General features: G+C 36.8%; 1 protein-coding gene across 1 annotated transcript; it reads right to left on the bottom strand.

Annotated features, from left to right (window-relative positions):
* Positions 1 to 1022: 1022 nt before the first annotated feature.
* Positions 1023 to 25143, bottom strand: MTF2 (metal response element binding transcription factor 2). Its single transcript, XM_066555805.1, has 15 exons — positions 24960 to 25143; positions 15652 to 15850; positions 15423 to 15504; positions 14098 to 14193; positions 13613 to 13713; positions 13143 to 13291; positions 11834 to 11929; positions 10921 to 10989; positions 9992 to 10115; positions 6724 to 6791; positions 6175 to 6345; positions 5422 to 5530; positions 5208 to 5266; positions 4970 to 5074; positions 1023 to 4169 (listed from the first exon to the last, which is right to left on the bottom strand). Exons 1-15 carry the CDS (start codon positions 24962 to 24964, stop codon positions 3815 to 3817), a joined length of 1788 nt encoding a protein of 595 aa, XP_066411902.1. The 5' UTR covers positions 24965 to 25143; the 3' UTR covers positions 1023 to 3814.

Below are 25143 nucleotides of genomic sequence, written 5' to 3'. Positions count from 1 at the left end.
GAACTGTTGATATTATGGTATATGGATCTCAATACTGAAATATGTACAAACCTGATTTAAAAACCAGCAGAGATGGGCTAGCTGAGAACATTAAGGGATTGAAAAATGCAGAACATTAAAACACCAAGACAACACAAAAATCTTGTTTCATTGTTGCTGAATGACAAAATCGAAAGACAGCAAAAGCATCAAATTTCAAGCTCATTCTGACTATGCACAGCTTGTAGTGGTATTGGTCTTTTGTTTTCCTTTCTATTGTCCTGCACTACCTTTGCTAAAAGACAGTTGTTTCCCCCTCCCAGCTTCCTTCAAGGACTCCAAAGGAGACTCTCTTCCCATCTTTCATTTCACCATACCTCACCTATAGAGATCCAATTTACAAAAAAAAAACAAAACACCAGCAAGCTTTTCTACAAACATTGACACCTCCAAAGTTTAACTCATGCATTAATGTTTTTCTAACTAAACTAGGATATCAATAGATCTCACACCTCAATATGGGTATTTAAGTTCAACATTGACCAAACAATGTTTCAATGTTTCCTAAACCCTTTTCTCCAAAAAGGGTTCTACAAAAAGTAATTTTCTTCCATCATGCCCTTATTTTTCATTCAGACAGATGTGATCCAACTAGAGATGTGCCTGAACATATTACCAGCATAGCACTTGCAAGACTCCTCCTCTTCCCTCTGTGCACAGAACTGATGCTTCTGTCCAGTTTATCCTTATCACTCTGTTCTATTGCTCCATTGTCAGCCTTGGTATGTTCCATCTCCATTCACCAATTTCCTTTTAAAATATAACACTAAAGATCACTTTAGTAGGATGTTCCAAAGACAAACTGTTTTTCTGTTTATTAAATTACCTCCCCACCCCCTAGACAATAAAGTGCTTGTCTTCACCTTTAAAGGCCTTTTTAAATGTATTTGTTTTCATCATGTTAAATTAAAATATTGACCTTCATTTCATGTACCATGCTTAGAGATTTTTCAAAATTCCTTCGTAATCTCACTCAAAATGCATTATGCATAGAAAAACCATAGTTTTATTCAAAATTCCTGTTGAAGTATTGTTGAGAACAATGATTTGACAAATAGTTTGCTATGATGCATATCTTACAATTCTGACCAGCATTGTGCCATTATTTCTTTGCTGTCTTATTCATGCGATATCTATATTTTTAGAACTGTCACGAGAGACTTCTCCTATCTAAATACTACTGTAATACAAATAAAACATAATGGAAAATATTAAATATACACATAGAAATGGTTCTAAATCAGTGACCACAACAAAGTTGAATTACATATATTTACACACATGCGTACATACAATGATCGAGTTATACCAAAATGAAATCATTACATACAGCAACATTTGTCTTTTTCCTTTAGACACACCACTACTACATACAATGAAATTCACATAAAATGAGAAAGGCATTTGTAGGTGTGCTTTAATTACTACTCTAGCTCTATCTTCAGCAGCACTATTGCAGCATTTTCCAGTACATGACACCTTGTAACAAAGCATCCCTCAACCATAGCTGGAACACCAGTTAGTGTCTATGTGCAGGGCAAGTGTCTCCAGGACAGGAACAGGAAAGCTAGTGATTGGGAAGTGATGGATGGGAGGATGCCACCAAGTATGTGCTTCACAAGAGTACAGAATCAAAACTCATTCTTCTCTCTCAAAAAATACACACATTTAATGTTGGTCTTTTAATTCTAAGAGAAAAGCAATTCCAAAAATACAAACTGAACATCAGAGTTAAGTCAACCACCGTAATAAAATGAAAACAACATTCACAATAGTTAGGTCTATGGACAGCTGAAGTTTGACAAGTATTTTCTCCCCACACCTCCCCCACTTAAGTCCCCAAGTACATTCCAATATTTATCGTTAAATGAATCTCTATGAAAAATACTGCTGGTGTTCAGTTAGAATTAAAGGACTTGGATAAAGTGAAACAATAAAGACAAATACAGATGGTGTGAGTAAGGTTACAAAGGCTTTACATTTTGCATTATCTCAAGATATAAACATTCAAAAATTAACATGAAGTTGCTGTGTTATCAAAATATTGCAGCTATAGGCAAGGCAACATTAAATTAATAGCTGAGGGTGTGAGAAAAAACCCACACATTTTAGTGAAGGTAAACAGAAGTGGGAGTTTTTAATTAGCATTTTTATAAAGCTAATATAACCCAGCCAGCCATAAGCCAAACACAGGATAAAAAGCTTTCTCTGCTTCCTTTGGCTATAAGGTGACAAAAAAAAATTCAGAAAAAAAAAGTCACCTTTTCAAGATGTTCAAGATGAGCAGAAAAAGTCAAATAACCAAGTAATGGAATAAATAAGTACTAACTCAGGCAGTACACTTTCAACCACTCTGTCATTTGTTAATGTTACATAATTTTATTTTGGTGGCAAACTGTAAGCATGTAAGAAAACTAACCTTATACAGTACAGTGAATAACCACCAAAGTAAAAATATTCTTCTGTTTACTCTTTGGCTAAAACCCCCTCAAAAAGTAGCAGACAAAGAAAAAATATCTAATACTGGCAAGAGACTTTTTGACATTTTTTTTAAACAAGTAAAATAATCTTACCAATTTAAAACTTGGTACATTTTATAAACACAAAAGAGGTAATGTTGTAATAAAATCAGTAACGTTACTTCAAATGGCAACATTTGTTGACCCTGTGCAATAATACACTTAATTCATACTACATTTATCAAAATATGACTGTTCTACATGTACGTAGAAATCCTGCACGACTCCTGTCAACTTACTTTATAACTGGGACATGAAATTTACAATCAGAGTGCCATGAGAGCTTTCAAATTGTTATATCCAGTAGAATTCATTTCAAAATCTTCAGATCCTGCATTATTTTTTATTGGTTAATTCAAATGGAAAATAATGGAATGTAGAGCACACGACCATCATTGACTGCACCCACTGCCAGAACATGCTGCACTGGTTGGACACTTTTCCTTAGTACATAAAAAGCAACAGCACCCAATAAGCCTGAGAAGAAATGCTGCTGTGTAAATACTGGCAACTATTCCTGAAAAAAGAATTATGGGATGTGTTCTCAGAAGCTGACCGATCCCATAATCTGTATTGCATAGGTCACAATCACACATCTATATACACGCCAGGGCTGTGTGTGCATATACACCTCGGTATACAGCACACACACACGCACACACACTGAATATATTAAGAAGACGAAGTCTGGTCACAGAGCAATTTACAGGCTCAATATATTTTTTTCTTTTTTTTTTTTTTTTTACACTTTGTTTGAAAGAAAACTTCAGTATTTTACAGTCTTCAGTAGGCATTATATACACTGCACTTATGAAATCTAGAAAGTATTGAAATAGAAATACATTTCTGCAAACATTTGGGTAAGAAAACAAACCAAGATTTTTCAAATATTTGTGCTATCTACATAATATTTTCTCTAAATCACAATAACTGTATCCATGGAATGTTCTCTAGAAAATGTCATCCTTTTTTAAACACCATGCACATTTTTAAGCAATTGTAACCCAAAATATCCCAACCTAAAACAATCTAACAATGTTCAGATTAAAAAATTTAAGTCTCAGATCCGATTTTAAAAAGATAAGTCTTTATCACAAGAGCTGTAATGATAACAATTACATGTTAAGGCTAAACTGGTTTTGTTTTGTTTTTTGTTTTTTTTAGAAACACATTTAGAGACCATTTCTCTCGTGGCTCTGCATTATGAACTGTACTTACAGATGACAGTGCAGTGAACATAATGTTCAGTCCTACAGTCAGGATGCAGTTGCTCCTTCCCACTCCACCAGATACTGCACCTTTCCATCAAGTGTCACCCGACGAGCCAACACACGGTACTTTTCCCCACAAGCTATTCTACCTGCTGCACCAAAGTAACTAGTGATGGAGTTCTTCAGATGATTGAGCTGTAACTCCTGATCTGCTAAGTTGTTAAGTATCTCTGTATTGAGTTCATCATACTGGTAATCTTCCTTGCTCTCATCATCTTTGACAATTTCTGAATTTTGAGTCTGGAGTGCTTTTCGTGGAAAGCGGCCTCTCCTCCTCAAATGTGGTATTGCAGCAGGCCAAGTTCTTCCTGTTCGAGTCCTTTTTCTCGAGTCAGATAAACTATTGAAAATAAAACCCCACAGCATTAACTCCAAGGGAATTCAACATGGACGCTGTAGCATCAGTTATTTGCATGGCACTCATGTAATAACTTTTGTTGTTTTTTCACTCAAAAAATACTTATTGCCTACAGACAGGTAACTGTAAGTATGACACAGATGGAAACAATTTCAGAACTCTAAATTAAACCTGAGCTATTTGAAAATTGTATCAATAATGCACACAAAATGACTCATGAAAGCACTCAACAGCATGAACCAGAAAGGGGAGACAAAATAGTAAAATCCACATACGCCAATAAAAGAGAAATTTCTATTTGCTGAACTCAAGAGAGAAAAGTTTTGCTTGAAGGAAGGTTGACTGCAGTTAATAATTTATTTATAAACTCTGTGCCAAAATTTTTTCATGCTCTATTGACTGTAGAAAATCACTGCATACTTAGTATTTTATAACATGAACATATAAACCTAAAAAACAACAAGCTGCTAAAATTTATTCAGAGTACATCAGTTCTTTTGTGACCACTAGTAGAAAACTAAACTCAGCAAATGTTTGCAGTTTAATTTTTTTCAGTAAACGTCACTTAGCCACATATTGGATATCAAAAACAGTGGTTAGCAAGTACCAAAAAATCCTCACACTCTTGAGTTGTAAACAGAACTATTCAAGACAAATTTTCACTCATCCTATTTCTTTGTGTTTCCCCATGCTATTTATAGCTCTACTCTGAGAAAATTTTAGTAAAATTAATACACTGCAAATCTTGATCTTCATAGCAGATAGAGTAACTGAGTAGTTACCTATAATGTCTGGAAATGTTAGATGAGGTAGTTTCTTTCATACTGGCAGCACCTGTGGATTCCACATCTGAGGTATTGGATGAGTGTGCAGTTCCATCAGATTTCCTGTTTTGCAAGGTAATGGGTTTGACACGCAAAAAAATAATCTTACATTAAAAACTGAGCTGACATTTCAGAAGCAAACAGATAAATGACATGGTATTACAATGCTTGATAGGAGGGATTTTTTTTAATTTACCCAACAGTGCAGGGTAATTCCAAGGCTGGGTTCTCTATCACTGGAACTGGTTCATTATCCTAAGGGGGGAAAAAAAAAGTACTTAAATTTTTTTATTGATTTTATTTGAGAGCAAGGGGGGGAGAATATAAATTCATATTAACTTGTTATGTTTTTCTTCAACATTTATGATGCAGTTAGAAGGAAGGGAGGAAGGGGGAAGAAATATCCTTACCAGAGGAGATGACTCTGGAGTTTTGTGAATCATTTTTCTTGTATAGGGACCAGGTGGACGACCTACTGATTTTTTTTTCCCCTTTCTTTCTATACCATTACTTAATTCCCTAGAAGAAAATTTGTATTTTATTCTGTATTACTGATGATAGTTTTCATTGAATACATATTTTCCTTTGGCAGTGAATAACAATTAGATGCTTATTTCTAAAATATTGTATTAAATGAGGTGATTCTGGCAAATCAAAATTTGCAGGTACAAAGCTACATGGTTTTGTCTTTATAGTAACATAACAGAGTCAATGTATTTCTAGGGACATTACTGATTCCCAAATGTTGAAGAGGAATGAACAAGTGTTAAATATCATTTATTCACATGACCACTCTTGGTGAAAAAGATGGCATATTTACCAATACAAGTTACTATTTCACAACATTCTTCCTACTGAGAATTCTAGTTAGATTATTGCTTAAGAGATCCAGTAAGGCAAAAGGTTTTGTTTCCCAAATGACAGCAAAGTTGGGATATTTTCTATTGTTCTTACTGCTAAATTTCACGCTGATTTTTTAGAAGAATCCTAATAGAAAGTTAACTACATTTGTTCTGAGACCTTGTTTTCACAAATAATCTACCTTTACAATTAATTTTAAAAAAAACATTCTACAAAGAAAAGGCCTTTTTTGTTGGCACCAAAAAATAACTAAAGTAGCCCAAATTAACCACAAGAGAGCTAGAATGACTGGGTTATTTTACCTCACATCAGGGATTGGTTTAGATGACTTTCTGCCTTTAATTTTGAACTCATGTGAAGTTCCTTCTGGCTCTTTATCAGCCTTTAAAGCAGCATTCGGTGGCACAGGAGGAACTCGAATTCTCAAGCCAAACAAATGCTTCTTTTTCTTTATTTCTTTTCCAGACATAAACCTAGATGGATGTTAAATTAATTGTTAAAGTTCTGATACCAGGGAATTCAACTTTTACAATAGCATGGTACATGCAAAACAAAATTATGCAAAGAGAATATTCATTTAAATGCTACTTTATTCCCCTCTTTACCCCATTGCAATCCTCCTTCTCAAAACCAGAATGTGAAGTGGAAGGAGGATGGAAGTCAAAACAGTTCTTTCTCTTAGTCTGGGTCACAATCAAAGCACCTATGTAATGTTATAGTTTGAAATAGAAACATTATTTAAAACTTAAAGTGCTATCTACAGCCAGAGTGATTATCCCATAGACTGAAGACTGTAACCTAAGTCAGATTAAACAGGCAAACAACATTTAAAACAAGTAGCAATAACTTACATAGTCTTGTAATCATTTAATGCCTCCAGGACATGCTCATATCTTTCAGATTTTGGTGTGTCTGCCAGCTGTAAAGTATTAAGAAATCATTTAACCTCTCAAATTCTTTAGTAATAGATAGATCCCAGTTACTCTTAGTCACTGTAACTATAGATTTGAATGTGAAGTTCATTAAGGAAATAATAGCTGTGCATATTAAGCATAATCCCATTTACATCCACAGAATTAATGCCTGGATCAAGCCCAGGACATAGAATGAGTTTCACTTTTAAGAAGTACAAGAAAAACATCTCAAAAACATTTAGTACAGTGAGGGAACATAACACCAGATTGCTCTCCCAAACAATCCTAACAAGACTCCCAAGACTCCTAACAAAAAATCTTCTGTATGTACTCCTAAATTAACTGAGATTGCAAACAGGATAACTATATAGACAAAAGAACCTCATTATTTGTGATAATTATGGCAAAATCCTGCCATAGGACCCAATTAATATTTTTTTAATACTACTCAACCTGTACAAAAAAGAAAGGAAAACACACAGAAGAATTATTAGGATTAAAAAAACCCCAAGCCAGTAGATGCATCTTCATGACCCTTCAGCTAAGACCCAGTCTAACCTCCCTCCTTTCACCAAAACCTGAAGTACCTATCAAGCTTTCAAAACATGAAATCTTCTCTCTGAAAAATTGCATAAATAATTACAGAGAAAAGCATAACAAGTATGGTGGTGACGATCACATGGACACAACATTTATGTACCAGAATGTAAAAATAGATTGTTTACATTTATATTTATCTATCTACTTTTCAATTCAAGCAGAACTACCATTATTTCCAGTTGCCATGCCAAAACTTGTAAATTTATCTTTAATTATAGAGCTGTCAGCAGTTTATAAGCTTCACTATTAATATGAATGCTAAAGACCAGACTGTACAACATTTACAGCTCAAAGAAAGTCAAGAAAACTCAGGATCAGATAATTTTTAAAGAATACAATCCTCACCAAACATGACAGAGAGAAAAGGTCAAAGAATGCAACATGCTAACAGCTAAAAAAAAGTGAATAAATGTACTCATAAACCCCAACATTTTAACATAATTTTGGGCAAGACTGAAAGTCTACCTGACTACCAAAAGTAATGGAGGTGTTCAAGAGGTTTTAGCCACAGAAAGCAACAACTACTTTTCCATTTCACCATATGCATTCTGTTCAATCCATTGCTATCTAGAGGTCTTGCAACGCTAGACTACAGAAAATTGCCACATATTTATTGCTTTCTAAATAACAACATGTTAAAAATGACTGGCTTAGGGGTTCTGATAACTCCACCATTTACTACTGTCTTACCTACAGCTAAAAGCCTTTTCCTCTTACTCAAGTATAAATAGGTGGAGAAGGAAACTAAAATGTCATTTTCAACAGTGGCAATTTAAGGAGATCACAAAACCCCTAAAATCACTATATTGTACATGTCAATTATTTCTGTGACTAATTTGTTTCCTTCATTTCCCTAATTAACTAAAGTTAATCAGATTTTTCAAGCAAATTTTTGCCAACTTGATGAAAGACACTTAATCTGTTCTGAATAAGGTATTTAAATATTTCAATACAGCTTGTATGAATTTATTCAAAATCTAGCCCTTTAAAAGTGTAACTTTCAGACTTCAAATCAGTAGTTCCTCTGAAGGTGTAGAAATATTAAAGAATTGAAAATACAAATTAAAGAAGTGAGTTTGTTTTGGCAGATTTGTTTTGGATCTGCCCTTTCCTTCCTCCCCTTAGTTACCTGATTTTCACAGACTGAGCATGGATGGATTGGAAGCAGAAAGGGGAAGAGCACAAAGAGGAGTGCAGCCTTTCAACTTCTTCAAAATGGCTTATGTGCTCCAAGCCAATGCCAGCTCCACCCTCCTCATCCACTGCTCTGAACAGCTAGTCCACATGACATTATGTTAAATGAACAACCATTTTCTTCTGCATTTCCCTCAATACTAAGAAAAACCAAATTCAAAATTAAATACAGCTTACATACTTGTTAAGCTGTACAGTAAGATAGCTAAAAAATTCATTCTATTGATAAAATGGTGTGAAAATTACATTTTGTGTAGCCTTTTTTTAATTCAAAGCTCAAGACTTCATATGACAGATTTATTGATTCTATATGACTTAGGTAAAAGATGCCATACATAGCAAAGTAAACCAGATATGTATTCATGACTCTAATTTTTAGTAATGCTTTAATGTTTGCTTAACTTTCTATCAAAGTTTAAAATACATATCTTTAGACTATTTTCCATTATTTATGAAAAAGAGTTACTTATTTCAACCAAGAACATACACTTGGTTCTCACATTGAGTGCTAATAAAAATGGACTACAGTTCTATGAATTTACTGAAGTACAGAAGTAGAGTGTACTGATAGAAAATTTCAGCCCATTATATGCCATATATTTTAAAAAACCTTCAAAAGCCTAAATGATTTTCATGCACAAAAAAAGAGTACTTACTCTACTAGCAGTATCCCACTTTGAACTTAAGTCATAAATTTTTGCATCTAACCTCATATGCAGAAACCAAGATCAACACTGGTCCTCTTAGTTAAATATGAAGTCAATCTACTTGAGTAAATGGGTTTTCTTTAATGCTAAGATAAATTCCCAGTAATCAAATCACTGGGAAAATAACTAGTATAGTAATGAACTAAAATAAAAATGCCTTGACAAGTAGCTGAATCCAACTGCAAAAGGATCAAAAACAAACTGGACACACACTGACCACCCCCACTGTAAGAATTAGGAAGGAAAGAAATCTTGGAGTAGAATATTTAACACATAAAAAAACATGTTACACCTTAGAGACACTGAATGTGGTCTTCACATGCAATAATACTCTGCCTTCAATTCTACATTTAGATTTTCAGGTCAGAGCACGTGAAAATATCAAAGTAATCAAAGAATCATGAAACTATAACAGAATGTAGATATGCAACAGAATAAACAGCTAAGTAATGGAAAGTCACTACGCAAGTAATTAGTTGCATAGATGACTTGAAGAAACTTTACAGTTTAGAAAAATATGCACCACTTAAAAAGCATTCTATTTCTGCAAGGAAAAAATTTTTTATTTCATTACTTGGGATTATCAGATTTCAAGGTAATAAAGGATTTAACATCCAGAGTAAAACAGTTCACAGCTTGTCAACTTTCAGGACATATGTATGCACTGTGATTTAGAAACAAGAAAGGGTATTCTACTTACTTACCTCACCAGGATGCAATCTATCCCAGTTTTCATTAATGTAGGCCATAAGTTCAAGCTCCGAATCAAAATATTTCTTTTTATGAATAACACTTAGGTTGTAAAGGCATAGATGTGCTATATCTACCCTAGAATATTTGAATAAAAAAACCAGAGAAAACAAGTATTTTTCTTCCAATTGCTTTCCTTTGAAACAATTTAGTAGAAAAGATATTAGCATTATACAGGTGGAGGAACACAAAGCCCAACTTAAGACACTCAATCCAGACAACACTGTGAAGTCTCCTGCAATTTCTTTTCAGGTGATTCCTTCTGTTTTGCATCTCACTTTCATTTCTGATTTTTTTAAACTCCAAAACTGGTCTGAACCATGGGATATGTAAGTAAGTCTGAATTCATAATTGAATGTATCAGTTCTGAATTCATGCAAGTATTTTGGTGAATTAACATTTAACAAGGTAATTTCCACCATGTATTTGTTAGCACCAAGTATATATCCACTTAATTTGATATCATTTCTATTACAGACTAGTTCCATTAAGTCTATTCAAAGAAACCATTATAAAATATATCGGGATGTGTGCTCTGATGCTCAATATGTTTGGCTTAGATAATATAGCAGGATCCTAAACCTGCAAAAACCACTTCACTTAGATATCACAATCTTCACATACACCAAGAGTGAGTCGTTGCTTGTTACTCCACTGAATGATCCCAGGATTGAATCTCAAGAGCATGCAATCACAATACATCTCTACCCTTACAGATAAATTTTGAAAGAGATTTATCCCTGATCATACACACAGCAAGAAGGACTCAGGAAACAGCCCAAGCTAACAAGCAGATCTCCATTTTAGCAAGGAGAAACAGAACATCAAAAAGAAAAGCAGAGCATGTATCCAACTCACCCTTTTTTTAAAAATTCATACTTACCATCTCAAGGGTAAACGTTTGAGGTATTCTGGTCCAGAACTGCAAACTGAGCAAATGAACGTATAAAACCTAAAAATACACACAAATGTATACGTATACGTGTCTGGGTGATGAGTGTCCATACACACAGCATTTAAACACCCTGATCACAAAAAAAATGAAAGTTAAGCAAGCTAGAAACACAGCCATGTAGTATTTCTGAGTCCCTTTATTCTTTACTTTAGCAACTTTTATAATTGTGCTGATACCTACTGGGCCAGGTACAAGGTACTTCTTTGATTTCATCCTGCTACCACTGCTTCAATCTGCCTGAGGAAGTCCCTCAACCTGTGACTGTATCAGTTAAGATGCTCTGGAATGTCCCCAGCACAAAAGTGCAAATATGCATTTTAAGGATCCATACATTCCTGGGTCCTAACTCAGTTCCTTCTTACAAACATTCCAGAAAAATTCCCACATAAAATTATAATAAATAATGAATGAAATGCTCTTTGATTCTCTTCTCGTTTTCCTCTTTCATCTACTGCAAGTGCTCCAAGTTCCTCTTCAAATAGAAGCACAGACCGGCACTTTTGTTTGTCTTTTTGTCCTAACTCCTCACACACGAACAGAGGATGCAGAGTTGCACCTATTGTATAAAGGATTTCCACACAAAGTAAAGGCAGTAACAGCTGCAATCCAACTCTCCATTTGTCACCTCTCCACCACCCACCACTGCATCCTGTTCAACTGAGATGAAGAACTGCATTTTCCTGGCACCCAAACACAGGCTGTCTTGTGTATAAGCTTCTACTCAAAACTCAAGCCCTTTCTGAAAAACACTGTTGTCTTATGGATGCCCTAATAAAAGCTCATATGTGAGATTTCCCTCACATTTTAATACAACCAACAAAATACAGCTTAATTTTCTTACCTGTCACCAAAAAGCATTGGCTTTTGGAGGCACTGCACACAAGCCTCATGAAACCACTGTTTACATTTGCAGCACTGCAACATCTTTAGATACCAGCTTCAACAACAGAAAGAGACACAAGATGTGTTTAAAAAGTTACTGAAAATTGTTTCTTCATTATATTTAAATTAAATAGATCTTGTGACCCAAACTGATTTGCACAGGTTATAAAACAGTCATCTCTATGGATATTGCAGTAACATTTAGTTCCATAATTAATTACTGGGAAAGACAGAGAGGAATAATAAAAGACAGCCTAGTAAAAGAATTAATTAAATTATTAAATTAAGAAAAAAAATCATTTAATTTACTCTGACATCCACCTTTTAATTCTCAGTAAGAATTAAGGAACTCCATATAAGCTCCTTCTGTTAGCTTCCTTGTTACTTTCTAAAGCACGACACAACTGCATTATGTCACAAACATTTGTTCTGGGGATCCAACTACTTGAATCCTCAAAAGAAACCTCATAGTTTACACCTTTTCCTTTTTCAGCTTCTCCCTTGAGAAAAGGAACCATGCAAAAGTGACAGCTATGTTTGTTCAAGTCTCAAACCAGAGCTCTGTCCTGTGTGTATACCCTCAAAAACTTTGTTGTTTTGTGGGACTCTTTACTTGCCTTGACCTCAAATCTACAATGCTATCTTAGTCTTTCACTCATTCATGCAGACACCAGAGTACTCATCTCTACCTGCTTAAGAAGTCCTCTTTTTGCCTTTCTTGTAAAAAAGAATCAGCAGAAGACTCTGTAATGCCATAAGAGGAAAAAAAAAAAAATCTTTCCCCTACCAGTCACTGAAAATCAGGATATGACATTATAGTAGAATCAGAGAGCTGTCTATTCCAACAAAATTTAATAAACTAATCTCTAAGTACATTTACTTTTGTGACTTATGACAGAGCTGAGTTAATATCAGAAAAATTCTGCCTAGCATTGCAAGATCATCAACAAACAACTTTATCCCAACTCAACACATCAAAAGTAGCAAGACAAAAATCTTGCTCATTACAGAATGTACTGTGATGGTCACGTGACAAAATTAAAACAAACCAAAATATTTTACGGAAGAAGAAAATAAATTAATATATTTCCCACTGGGAGACATTTCACAAATGTACAGAGAAGTCAAAATCCCACTTTGCATCCAGTTTCTGATATGCACACACACAGAAACAAAAACTAACAAGTTCACAAGGAAGTCTAGAAGAAAAGAGTCCAAGTTTGTAGCTGCAGTAGAGCAAAGTTCTTACATATTATCCATTTACTTACTCTCCAGGTCCTCCACAATAGCAGTAACACTGCTGCACGTTGGTTTTATGACCTGCATCCCACTCAAGGTCTGTTGCATTATATGGTAAGGTTTGTTTCATGACTTGCAGTGCTTTGGCATTTGGTCCTTTCTTAAGCGCACCACCTCTCTGAGCCAGAACAGATACAGTAGTTTACAAAAACCAGTCATGTATATCTGAAATTTCCAAAGCTTTTCATTTGATTGTAGAAAAGTTTTCATAATTTTCAAGTCAAATATTTTCAGGTATATTTATGTTTTATACTAGCATGTTTAAGAGTGTAATATTGTCAATTTCTAAAACAGCATTATTTCTCAACATACAAAATTTGAGTTCAGATCAAAGATAAAGAAATCACTGAAAAAATGCCATTTCTTTTTGTTGTTTCAATTTCAAAAACAAAGATGCATGCAATATGAAATGTATTAACATTTTTTTCTAGAAACACACCTTTGTTGTTGTTGCAAATACACACTGTCGACAGAGCCATTTATCATCTGAATCAATCACGCTGGAATCAATATTTGGTGTGTGACACAGCTGATGGTAACCTGGATGAAAAATGATCAACCAAACTGTTATTAAAATGACAAAAGCTTACATCGAATTAGCTATGTTGCCAAAAGCACGTAACTTAATGCAACTATCAGGCATTATCCATAATTAAGTGCCAAAAACCTGAACAAAAAGATTGGTAACACATTCAAAATGGTCTTTTAAATTTTCTTAGTAGAAAAAAATAATCTTGACTTACAGAACGGGTGTTAGTCACTTTAACATGGATTATCATCTTTCACTGAGCTGTTAATAGCCACTAAGGGCTACAAAATTTAAGATCAGTTGAGCAGTCAGTCATAGCCGGGCAAATATCCTCCTTTGTGAAACAAATCAAAACATCTTTTAAAATGCAGTAAATAGAAAAAAAATCTAGTTACCTTGCCCACATTTATCACATATAACCATTTCATTTGGTGCTTCTGAATACTCTTCCTGACATATTGTACAGACCATTTCCCCACTCTCAGTGGCTCCTAGACAAAGATGAGATTGTGATTTTTTTCAGATTATATCTGCAGTTGAAACACAGTTACCACATGTACATAATTTCACTTAGAGATGCATGCATTGTAGAAACACACTGTTACAGTGACAAACTTCTTAATAAGAACATATTCAGACATTTTGTACAGACTGTGTTATAAATATTTATATCACGTATGATAAGCTATCAGATATTTATAGGTTTTGTATAGCATCCTGACTATGCAGTCCATGGTTCCTCAACATTAACAATAAAAGTCCAGTAACTGAATAAGGAATGCAAATTTAGGCTAAAAATACCTAAAAAAAAATACTATCTGAGTTGGAAGAGACCCATAAGGGTCATCAACTTGAAATTTTCCTCATACTCATTTATTAAATTTTGATAGTTAGGATAAATGAAACAAACTAGTACTACACAGCAGAACAGCATTTTTTACAAGCTTAAAGAAATAAAGCAGTTGATTTTTTGCTATTACAATACAAAGCTTTTCCTTTAAGTAGACATCAAGAATCAAAAAGAGCCAGAGCAGATTTCCATTTGTTTGTACAACAAGGAAACTGTAACTGATTTGCAGAATAAATTATCATCCATGCTTCATTAGCATTAGGTTATAAAAACATTAACTATTATTGAAATGTCTGAAAACCAGTAAGGTATTATATGATGGGTGCCTCACTTGATAACTACACATTTCTTTATATCACATGAGTACTCCAAAGCCTGTAATGGTTTCTTATGTGCAACAGTTATGGTGTTCCTTTTAAGTGGCCAAACTCTGTTCAAACATAAGATTCACCAAGCTTTCGTTTCTTTCCATATTCTGTTGTTTGAACTGAAAACGGTACAAAGAATATAAGCTTGGTGTAAATTAGGGCCTGGAATTTTCTGTTAGGGCAGAGAACTAATCCCCCCCCACCCAAACAAACTCAAATGTGATTATTTTTAGAAGTGATTATTTTTAGAAGATTTTTTTTTCTCCACCCCACTCATGTGAAAACAGACAAACAAACAAAAGCCCAGAACAAAACAGCAACTTCAATGACAGTTGTTTGAAAATATTTTTTTTTCTTATTTGTTTAATTTTTGGTTTTGGTTCACATTAAATTATATCACTCTTTAGAATAAAAGAATATTATATAATAATCTTTTTTAACAGATAACAGTAATCTAAACAAATAGGATACCAAACAATGACTACTTCATGGAAGTTCTTGCCTGTTTGTATGTCCTTCCAGAGAACCCAGGATTTGGAACTGTCTTCAAATATAACGAAGCAGTTCTGTTTCAGTTTGTTTATCTGAAAGACAGAAATACAGTGGAAGCCATGAGTAAAAGCACCAAACAGAAGAATGTATTTAATACTACATAAGTGAGCCAATAATACTGCAATTTTCAACAGTATGCGACACTTTAAAACTCCAGTGAAGTTAAAAAATGCGATTACCTTTTTGATAGTTCCAAGATAAAACAAGCCATCTGACCATCTAGCTAGGACATCCTGACCTTCCTCAAATTTACAAAGTGGCTTTTTGGCTTTCTGTCCATCATGGACCGACTGCTTGGCCAGAGACGCTGAGCTCTTGTGGCTGCGACGTGAAGGAGAGCGCTTCTGGACCAGTGAATTTCCCACTGCCGCGGAGTCTCTGAGGGGGGCAAGCAGGAGAGGAGGTAACCAGGACTGGCTTAAAGGAACCACTGGAAATACCAACACAACTCCAGGGAGCAAGAGACCTGCTTGTCTTTTGTAACTTTACACACCTTTAGTAGCAGTGCCTCTGCTACTAAGTAGTAGTAAGGAACAAGTTAATAAAAGAGAAGTGTTCTAGGAAATCAACAAATGTAAATGAGGAGGGGGATGCTCATCCCCAGCTCAGAGACTCTTCATAAAATCATCAGAAGCATTGAAAAACACATCAAAAACATTCAATACAGGATTAATTATACAAAACTCAAATCACTGCCAGTTTTCTAAAATTCCAAGGAAGCTAAAAAGATCCCAAGCCAATTCTAACTGCATTACCTTGGTTGGGAGAGTACAGCTTGAGCATTATGCTGGCTCAGGGTACACACTGAGGTACCACCAACACAGAACCATGCAATGCCACTAAGCATAGCTGTAGAGCTTTCCAGCACAGGAAGAATTTCTACATGTGGAATTCCTTATGTAAAATCAATTTGCCTTGTTATTTTCCAACCTTACTCTAACAGAGAGGAAAGAAAAACAACAGATCTTGCAACCTTTCTTCATATATGAAACCCAAAATTGTAAGTTATTTGTATCAATAAGCATTTTTCCTCATACATTCCACAACATATAGTCTATCTATATGTAAGTGTGGATATACTTTTATGTCAGACTAGCCGTCTGACATACACTTCAATTAAAGCGGTAAAATAGAGAAAATTATAAAACAGGACCAGAGATTGCACAAGGAAGAATTTCACAAGTAATACTCAGAATTTGAGACTATGTAATACAGTTACCATTTGTATATCCACAAGTATTTTCTCTAGAAACTGCAGGTATGTGTAACTAGGATGCAAACACAGTTAGGGAGCAGGGAATTAAACAGGATACAGTCAATTGAAGAGCAGTTTCACCTCACTCAAGATATCTTAGGTACATTATCAGCACCATCAACATTTGAATTAATCTCAAAGCATAGACAAAACCAGTAAACTAATTAGTGCCCCATATAGGTTGAGAATTGCTATACACATATTTGAGAAGTTGCTCTACAGCTTCAAGGAGAAAGGAATCGTCTCTCTAAAGAATTTACTACTCACAATATGACAATAAAACTAGAAAGGTAATGGCTTCAAATACCACACTAAACAGTTTAAACCAAGGTTAGGCACAAGAAAATCAGCTGCTTTAAGCATATTTATAATCTAAGTGACATTCAACAATGACATGACAGTAAGAGCAGCTATAATGGGCCTCTGGCATCCTCATGCACAATTGGGTCACCACTTTAAGTTCTGCTTGATCCCAAACACAAAAATATTCAGATGGGTGACCAGGGAAGACCAGAGGACCAAAAAAATCCTTTGGCTTGTTTCACAGCTGACACCTTATCACTTCATCTGACATCCTTCCTCACAGCATCAGAAAATTAAACTGTCATTTTCCACCTTCTCTCTTCATGGGGCAAATAACAATGTTCAGACCCAACACCCAGCCAGATTTCCCAGATAAAGAATCTTACCAATTCTGCTGCTTCTTACACAAAAGCTGATTCAAGTTACTGCTACTTTTCCTCAGCTCTACTCTAAACCTCTGACAAATGAGACAGGACACATGCAGCATTCAAAATAGGTTTACCATAGCAGAGTGCAGCCCAGGACGTTTACTTCTTGCTTTCTTGGCACTGACATCTGGTTTACAACGGGTTTGACAGAACTACCCTCAGAAAGGTTCAAAGACTTTCTTTCAAAAATTTTTCTGGGGTTTCAGACCCTAGGAAAAGCTAGGTTAGCCTAGCTAGGCTAGTCTAGAAATAGGTAGCCATTCCTGCTACAAGGCAGGAAAGTTTATTCTTCTTTTCCAGTACTTGAAATGTGTGAAAGATCTTGTACCAAGTACACAAAAAGACATAAATTCATTTATCATAAACAGTACTGATTGTCACTTTAAAAACAACTGTGAGCTTTATTTTTAAAAAAGTCTTCAAAAACATTCTTTTAAGTACAAAATTTGGCTTACAACACCACTGAAGCACAACCAAAAAAAAGTGCATCATTTATTGACACAAAACACTTAAATGAATCTATACATTCACTTATACAACAACATAAACACACAATAGCAGCTTCAGCCCCTGAAGAACCTTGATACCCAGCAAAGATGTGAGCCAATAAAGCAGGCACTTCTCCATTGTCCACACTGCTCTCTTTGTGAGTGATGGCAGTGCTGAAGTGACAACTGAACAGTTCATGAAGCAGCTCCTGCTGTGGCAGTTCATGGTTTATTTCAGACACTGAAAATAGGGTTACTTATTACAATAGGCTGACAGTAACTTAACAGTTGCTTGCCACATGGATAGGAAGTTTCTCTCCAGGGGAACACTCCCTCAGTGATTTTGACTGCGATTAAGTAGGAAGCCAACTGTTTTAACAAGTTGACTTTAATGAACAGGACCTAAGTTACTTAAAGTAGGTGTCTCTGAAGTATCGTCCAGAACCACTGCACAAGAAATGCAGTGCAGACCAGTGTAAAAGCCACACGCATAAAATGTTACTAACTTGCCCATCTGTCTTGTCACAGCTCTAACTGCTGTAGTGGAATGCCAAAAAGTTACACCTACCATTAAAATAAAACTTTTGTTGGAAGTTCAAATGCAAACTGAATTTTAAAATTGGCAAGCAAGAAGGTTAAAGTTCCACATTTTCCAGCAACTTGCTTTCCAGTCTTCCTTAAAGTTAGCTTCATAGCACCTTCCTAACATATACTATGGTTAGTAATCTTGAAATAACAATTTCTCCACCATCTTAAACACTTCTCTCCAAGAACTTATAATTGCACAATATCCATCAGATACGCTGTTTTTCAAAAAATCTCATACAATATAAAGATCGACATGATCTCATTTAACTTTCACAACCAAGCTACACTCTATGTCATACAGTATGTATGGCTTTACATCTAATACTCAATGTTAAGGATGTTGTGCTGTATTTTATTCTAGCACTTAAAATGCAAAACCAAAAACAAGTACTCATATACCCATACAATTTTTCAGAAGTTAGTGGTGGCAGTCAGTAAACTGTGTCTGCACACTGATATACGTTTGAAAATAGAAATGCACTTCCACCTTTTCTTGAGAAGTTGATGTCAAAGTACTGAAAATGCTCACTGATTTTCACCTTGGAGTCTAGACCATAGCCACAGATATTCTCAAGTAAGACAGGTAGATACCTTCTATTCATCTACTTAATGAATTAGTTTATAATACATTGCAGAAGCAGGACATTAATTGTTATTGTCAACAGGAATGGCAAATTTCCTCCCAAAGTCAACTACCCAAATCAGTCTGATTTATGAACCATAAGCAGTTACTGCACCTAGCATTGTATTTATCAAAATTAGTTTGGTTAGTTTTGACTCACTTGCAACTCTAACCTCTTTATCAGCAGTTAGAAAATTTTGGTGCTCATTTCATACTTCTACAGCTATCCTACAAAAGGAAGAAGTGGAAAAGCTGGGGGGAAAATATGTGAAGAGGCTGGAGGATTAAAAAGAGACTGTGCATTCTTGTTTCCAAGTGTCTTTTTCTTAAAATCATTCATATTCCTGTACTCCTTCAGTCTCAACAACTGCTGTGAAAAAACTGTTAAGAAAAACTCCCCTGACGGGTGGTTGGTTTTTTTGTTGGTTTTTTTTTCCCCCAGCCATCTCAGTTCACGGATCTGTTTAACAGAACTGTTTGTAAGCACAACTGAATAAATGCAAACAAGCAACTTGGGACACAAACTCCCTCAGCTGGCACTGCCAGACTGCATGACTGAACTAGTCAGGTTCACTAACAATCCATACAATTTCAGGAAACTTTTCAAGAAGAGCTGCCTGATTCATAAATGCTGCAACAGTAACAGATGATAGCTATCCTATAAGCACAGATAGTTTTTGGAAGCATTAAAGATACTAAGTTTCAACAACAAAGTGCCCAAAGAACATTAAAAAAATTTTTAATCTGCTGAGAAAACTCAAAAGTGGGACAAATAGCTCATTTATTCCTAGTAAATACAAATCACAGTGAACGGATGATTACTTTAAAGACTTGTCAGAGGACAAATCAGATAGAAATCTCACAGAGCATTGTACTAAGATAGCCCACAGAGGTTTGGGCTCTATCTCAAAACTGGAAATGTGGTATCCCACAGGAAAGGAAAATATAGTGAAAGACCTTATGACAACTAGAGATAATCACTTCAGATTCTGGAAGTATGAAATTACTGCTGATTAACTGCAACTTTTTTTGGTCTGAAGTTGCAAACTAGCCCTTTATTACCCTTTATTAGAGAAAAATGAACTATGAAGAAGTTGTAAGATGCTGTAAAATACCAGTAGTCTTCTCTCCTTAAAACAGGAGTTAACATTCACATGGAATGAGGGGAATGGAGGTGTATCAAGGGCTCAGAACACACAAAACTCATGGCAGTTTCACACATGGCTTAACCAATACAGCAGCTTGCTTCCTTCCCAGCAACTCTGGAATAACAAGCTGGCTTCTCCATCAACTTCCTGTTCAGTTTTCTTTCCCTTAATATGAATTCACTGACTGATATTTAAAACAAATTGAAGTACCTCACAGAGAGATCTGGTGACTAAACAAGCCAGGTACACAAGTGCTCACAGCTAGAAGACAGCAAAAAAGGGAAACTAACCTTGTCTGAGAGTAATAATCATAGCTTGTTTACCCAGCTCCACATAACCAAGCTCAAGCCATGTTTCCAACATTGCCGGTGACCTGGATGTGGTACCTACATTAACAGCTGGAGAAATGTTGGATCCTGGCCACATTTCTTCCTTTCAGCTTTCCCACTATTTATGAGGTCTCATACCAAGCACTATCTGTTCATTGTGGCAAACACACTTTCCTCCCCCAAATAAGATTCTGCTGGGCCAAGAAGACAGTCAAAATTAACAGGATGACAAGTCAAACTTAGGTTGGCTTCCTCCACCCCAACCCAGGTCCAAACCTCAGATCAGGTTGATTCAACAGGTAACGAAAAAGAAAAAAAAAATCACTTTGCTTTTCATAATACCAATGTTATTGCAGCAGTCACTTTTCAATTACACATAAACAGGCTATTATATTAGTACATTGCCATTAATTTTATTGAGCAAAGGATCAAGTACAAATCGAGATTATAGTCTCTCCCTTACACTACTTCAAAGACTGAAATGAATATTGCTTTTCCAATGTGCTGTATCATACAACATCTACAAAACACACTTGAAGCTCTTTATCTTTACACTATTTTGCATGCTGGTACAATCAAAAGCCAACTGTACCAAAGAAAAGCAAGGGGACTATAATCTTGGCATCCCTCAGTCTAGAAAAGCAGAGAGTAATGACTGGGGGATAAGAAATACATTACCAAAATGACTTTTGGTTTTAAGTGTTGTTTAGGATAATACAATAATTCAGGGTAGAAAGGCTCTCAGGAATTCTCTAGTCCTGCTCAGCATAGCATCAGCCATGAGGCCAAGCCAGGCAGCCACAAAAGCACCCTGTGCCCCTGGTCCACTGCTGAGCTGCCACCCTGGAGAGGGGGATGTTCCCTCCCCCATCACAATCTCTCTTATTCCAATGTAGGCATGTTACCTCTTATCCTCCTGCCAAGTACTGCTGTGAAGAGACTAACTGGATCACACTGATTTTCTCACAGGAGCTGCAAGGCTGCAGTTTTATCTCCCTGAAGCTGAATGAACCTGGTTCCCTAAGCCTCCTCTCACAGAGCAAGTGCTGCCATCCCTGACTGTCCTGGTGGCCCTACACCAAACTCCTCTAGTTTGAGGTCTCTTGCAGTGGTAGCACCCAAACACAGCATTCTGCTGAGATGCTGTCTAATGACTTTGCATAGAAGGAAATATTCATTTCCCCTCAGTCTTCTGTTCTCATAGCCCAGGATACCACTTGCCTTAGCTCACAGGACATTGCTGGCTGGTATTCTGCTCTCTGTCTGTCAGATCCCCAGACAATCTTGCAAAACTGACTCCCAGCCAACCTTAGCCTGGGGTTCCTTCTTCATTTGTGAGTTTTTAAAATAGATCCATGCTTTCAAAAGCATATACATCACGTTAAGTGACAAAATTAATAAATTTTGCTTCTAAGAAATAAAAAACTGGTAATAAAAACTAAGCGAGGCCCGGCATCTTATTAATCTGATTAGCAGTTATGTCTATGAATCTGTTGCATATCAGAGAGAAGTTCAGCCAGAGGACTGAAGGAAAGTGACTGTTTGTGACACAAAACCTCAGCATCTAGATAGAATACTCTGGTTTTGCCCTCTGACCTTGTGAAATATGACTGTCCTTAATAAGATTGATGCATACTGTTAAAAAGAGGTGTTCAGCAGGATAAGTGTACCCCCATGTTCATAATACTACAGTCATTTGTGATTTTATTTTTGCTCACATTTTCCCTCAAGAAATCTTAAATAACTAGAAGTGTTTTAAATCTCTTTGATATAAATAGTGAAAGGATTAGAGTTTAAAAGATCATTACAGAATAACGCATTTAGTACGTAGGGAAGAAAGACAGGGCAGTCATGTACTGCAAGAGCCATTTGTTTGGGGCTGATCATGTGTTTGCACATGAAGGTACAGGGAGAAAACAATGGTACAGGGTCACAAGACACCTTTTCTGACCATAATTCCCCTTAATTGTATCCTCAGCACCCCTATGAATGCAGCAACTGCTTTTTGGGTTTCTACACTATCCAAATCCAGTGTACACAGCAACAGACCTAAGGGAGTTTGAGCATGCACCCCAGCAATGAAAGAAATAAAAGACAACATTCTACCTTGCTCTGAGAGAAGTGGGGAAGGAAAAGGATTTCAGAGCCGACCAAAATCCCATAACAATAAGTTTTCTTCTTTAAGGTTAGTCTGCAAGAACATCAATCTCCATAAGCGTTCCACAGAATTTATACAATAAATAGATCTAAGTAAAGTAGTGATATCCTGGAAGATACTTAGTTAATGAAGTATTTCCAGACTCATCAGGAGTGCCCTCATCATTAGCGCTCCTTCTCTCAAGGAAAGGTCAGCATCTTGATTTCACTCCTGCATGGAGATTATCTCTCCAGCCATACCTGTGGTTTCATAATTCTTCTCCTGTTGTGTTTTGCTCAGACACACTTCCCCTCCATTTCCGGCAAGGAAGGCCTGTGAAGAAGGTGAAACCAACTCTGCAGCAGGGCCAGTGGCCGCTCGCACAAAAATGCAGCCAATTCACAACCTAATCCAAGATCCATGCTGGCCTCTAGTCACATCTCCGAGCTTCCTTCCCCACAACCCACATGAGGAGCACAAAATGTGCTTCAATGCCTCTACATTAATTCCCATCCATCTCCAGGGAATACTGAAGTCCACTGTCTACTAAAAAATTAACTGGAACTTATTTGTTACAGCTGCTCTTCTCATAAATTTTACTTGATCTCCTGGTGCAGGGAAGGACAAACATAACTTCATACTAACTATCAATACATGTCTCTTTCACCTATTAAAAAAATATATATACCCTGCTGACTAGCCATACTAAGTCATATGAGAAGCATCTATATCTGATTTTAAATTCTTTCCAGAACAGAAAAGGCAGGTTGATGGGAAGACACACACCTTTACTTGACAAAAGAAGGATTAACTGTGGAAAACATTACTACATTATAGTCTCAGCACAGATCCACATTTCACAGCTTGCAGCTCCTTGCAAAGATTGTTCTCATTTTCACTACATTATGCATTTCCTTTCATATGTTCAATCTTTGTTTTCCCTTATTCTCCTTTAAATGAAAAGCTATGAAGTCATTAACTTGTATTCTAATAAGACAGAAATTAAACATTTTCACCTCCTCTCTTAATCCCAAATGTTTTCAAATTAAATGCAATTTGAGCTCTCAAAAAAAGGGACAAACATTACCAGGTTAACTTTTACCAACCTGATTACAGATCAAAAGAAAAAGAAACAAGAGGGAAACTTTTTGTTACTATCCCACAGTTTTGGCAGTTTGAGCATATATCATTGATCACATTCCCTTAAACTAAGTCAGAAGAAAACCATGTCATTATCCATTGCTACGCTTTTTGTTTATGCTTTAAAAGTTATGATAAGCTGGGCCTATCACACATTCCAGAAACAACCACAATGCTACACTGCTTTCCTGGCAGAGCCTTTCATTTAATTATGCAGGCCCTCTACTTTTAATAGTACCCTGATCCTTTATGGATGAACGACAAGCCCTCGTATTTCAACACCAATATCAGCGTCCAGAGCATCCAGCACAGAACCATATTGTTCTCTTTCACTGGAAGAGATATCAGCCCATTCTTTCCACAGAATTCAATAGCAAAAAAAGGAAAATGCATTACTGCATATCCTTTCAGCCAGCAACAGTTATCACATTTAAGTGGACTAAAAGCCTGCTGTGCATATTCAAATCGTCAAGCCTGACAGAAATTAAGAGATGAGGTACTTAAAAAAAAAAAAACACCAAAAAAAAAACCCCAACAAAAAAAAGCCACACCAAAAAAAAAAAACCCAGAACAAACAAACAAACAAAAAAAAAAATCCCCAAACACAAAGTTACCAACGAAAACCACTACCTCTTTGTGCTGTTCCCTTCGCACTCGAGCAAACGCAGCCTACTCGGACAATATCCTTGAAGGAGAAGATGGAAATACAGCTGGCGCGAGGCTGCTGGCACCTCAGCGCTGCAGCCCCCGGCCCCGCCGACCGGCCCGCTGCCTCCCTCCCTTTGTTTTGGTCACCGAGGAGCACCGCTGACCCCTCACATTCGCCTGCCAGCGGCCGCTCGCAGGGAGCTCCCTCCCCCTCGCTCCCTCCTCCCTCCCTCCCAGGCCTCGGGCTCCCCGCGCCGGAGCGGGCCCCTGGCCGCGCTCCCCGCTGCGCCGCCGGGATGCGGCACCGGCGGCCGGGGCTGCGGGGATCGCGCTCCCCCCACCGCGCGGGCCCGGCCCGGCCCGGCCCGGCCCGGCCGGCCCTCCCTCCCCCCCACCCTCACCTCATTCGGTCTCTCCAGTGGTGCCAACCGCCTCATACAGGGAAATCGGCGAGCTCGGGAGCCTCCCTCGGCGGCGCGGTGAGGTGCGGCCGGGCGCTCGATGCGCAGCGGGCCCCCGGGCGCGGAGCCGAGCCAGAAGGCGGCGAGGGACGGTCAGACCCGCCTCACGGGCAGCCCGGCCCCA

This window comes from Molothrus aeneus, chromosome 9 (assembly GCF_037042795.1).
Source record: "Molothrus aeneus isolate 106 chromosome 9, BPBGC_Maene_1.0, whole genome shotgun sequence".
In the NCBI taxonomy this organism is placed as follows: Eukaryota; Metazoa; Chordata; class Aves; order Passeriformes; family Icteridae; genus Molothrus; species Molothrus aeneus.
Note: the sequence above shows the minus strand (reverse complement) of the source record. Positions and strands in the feature narration are given on the sequence as shown.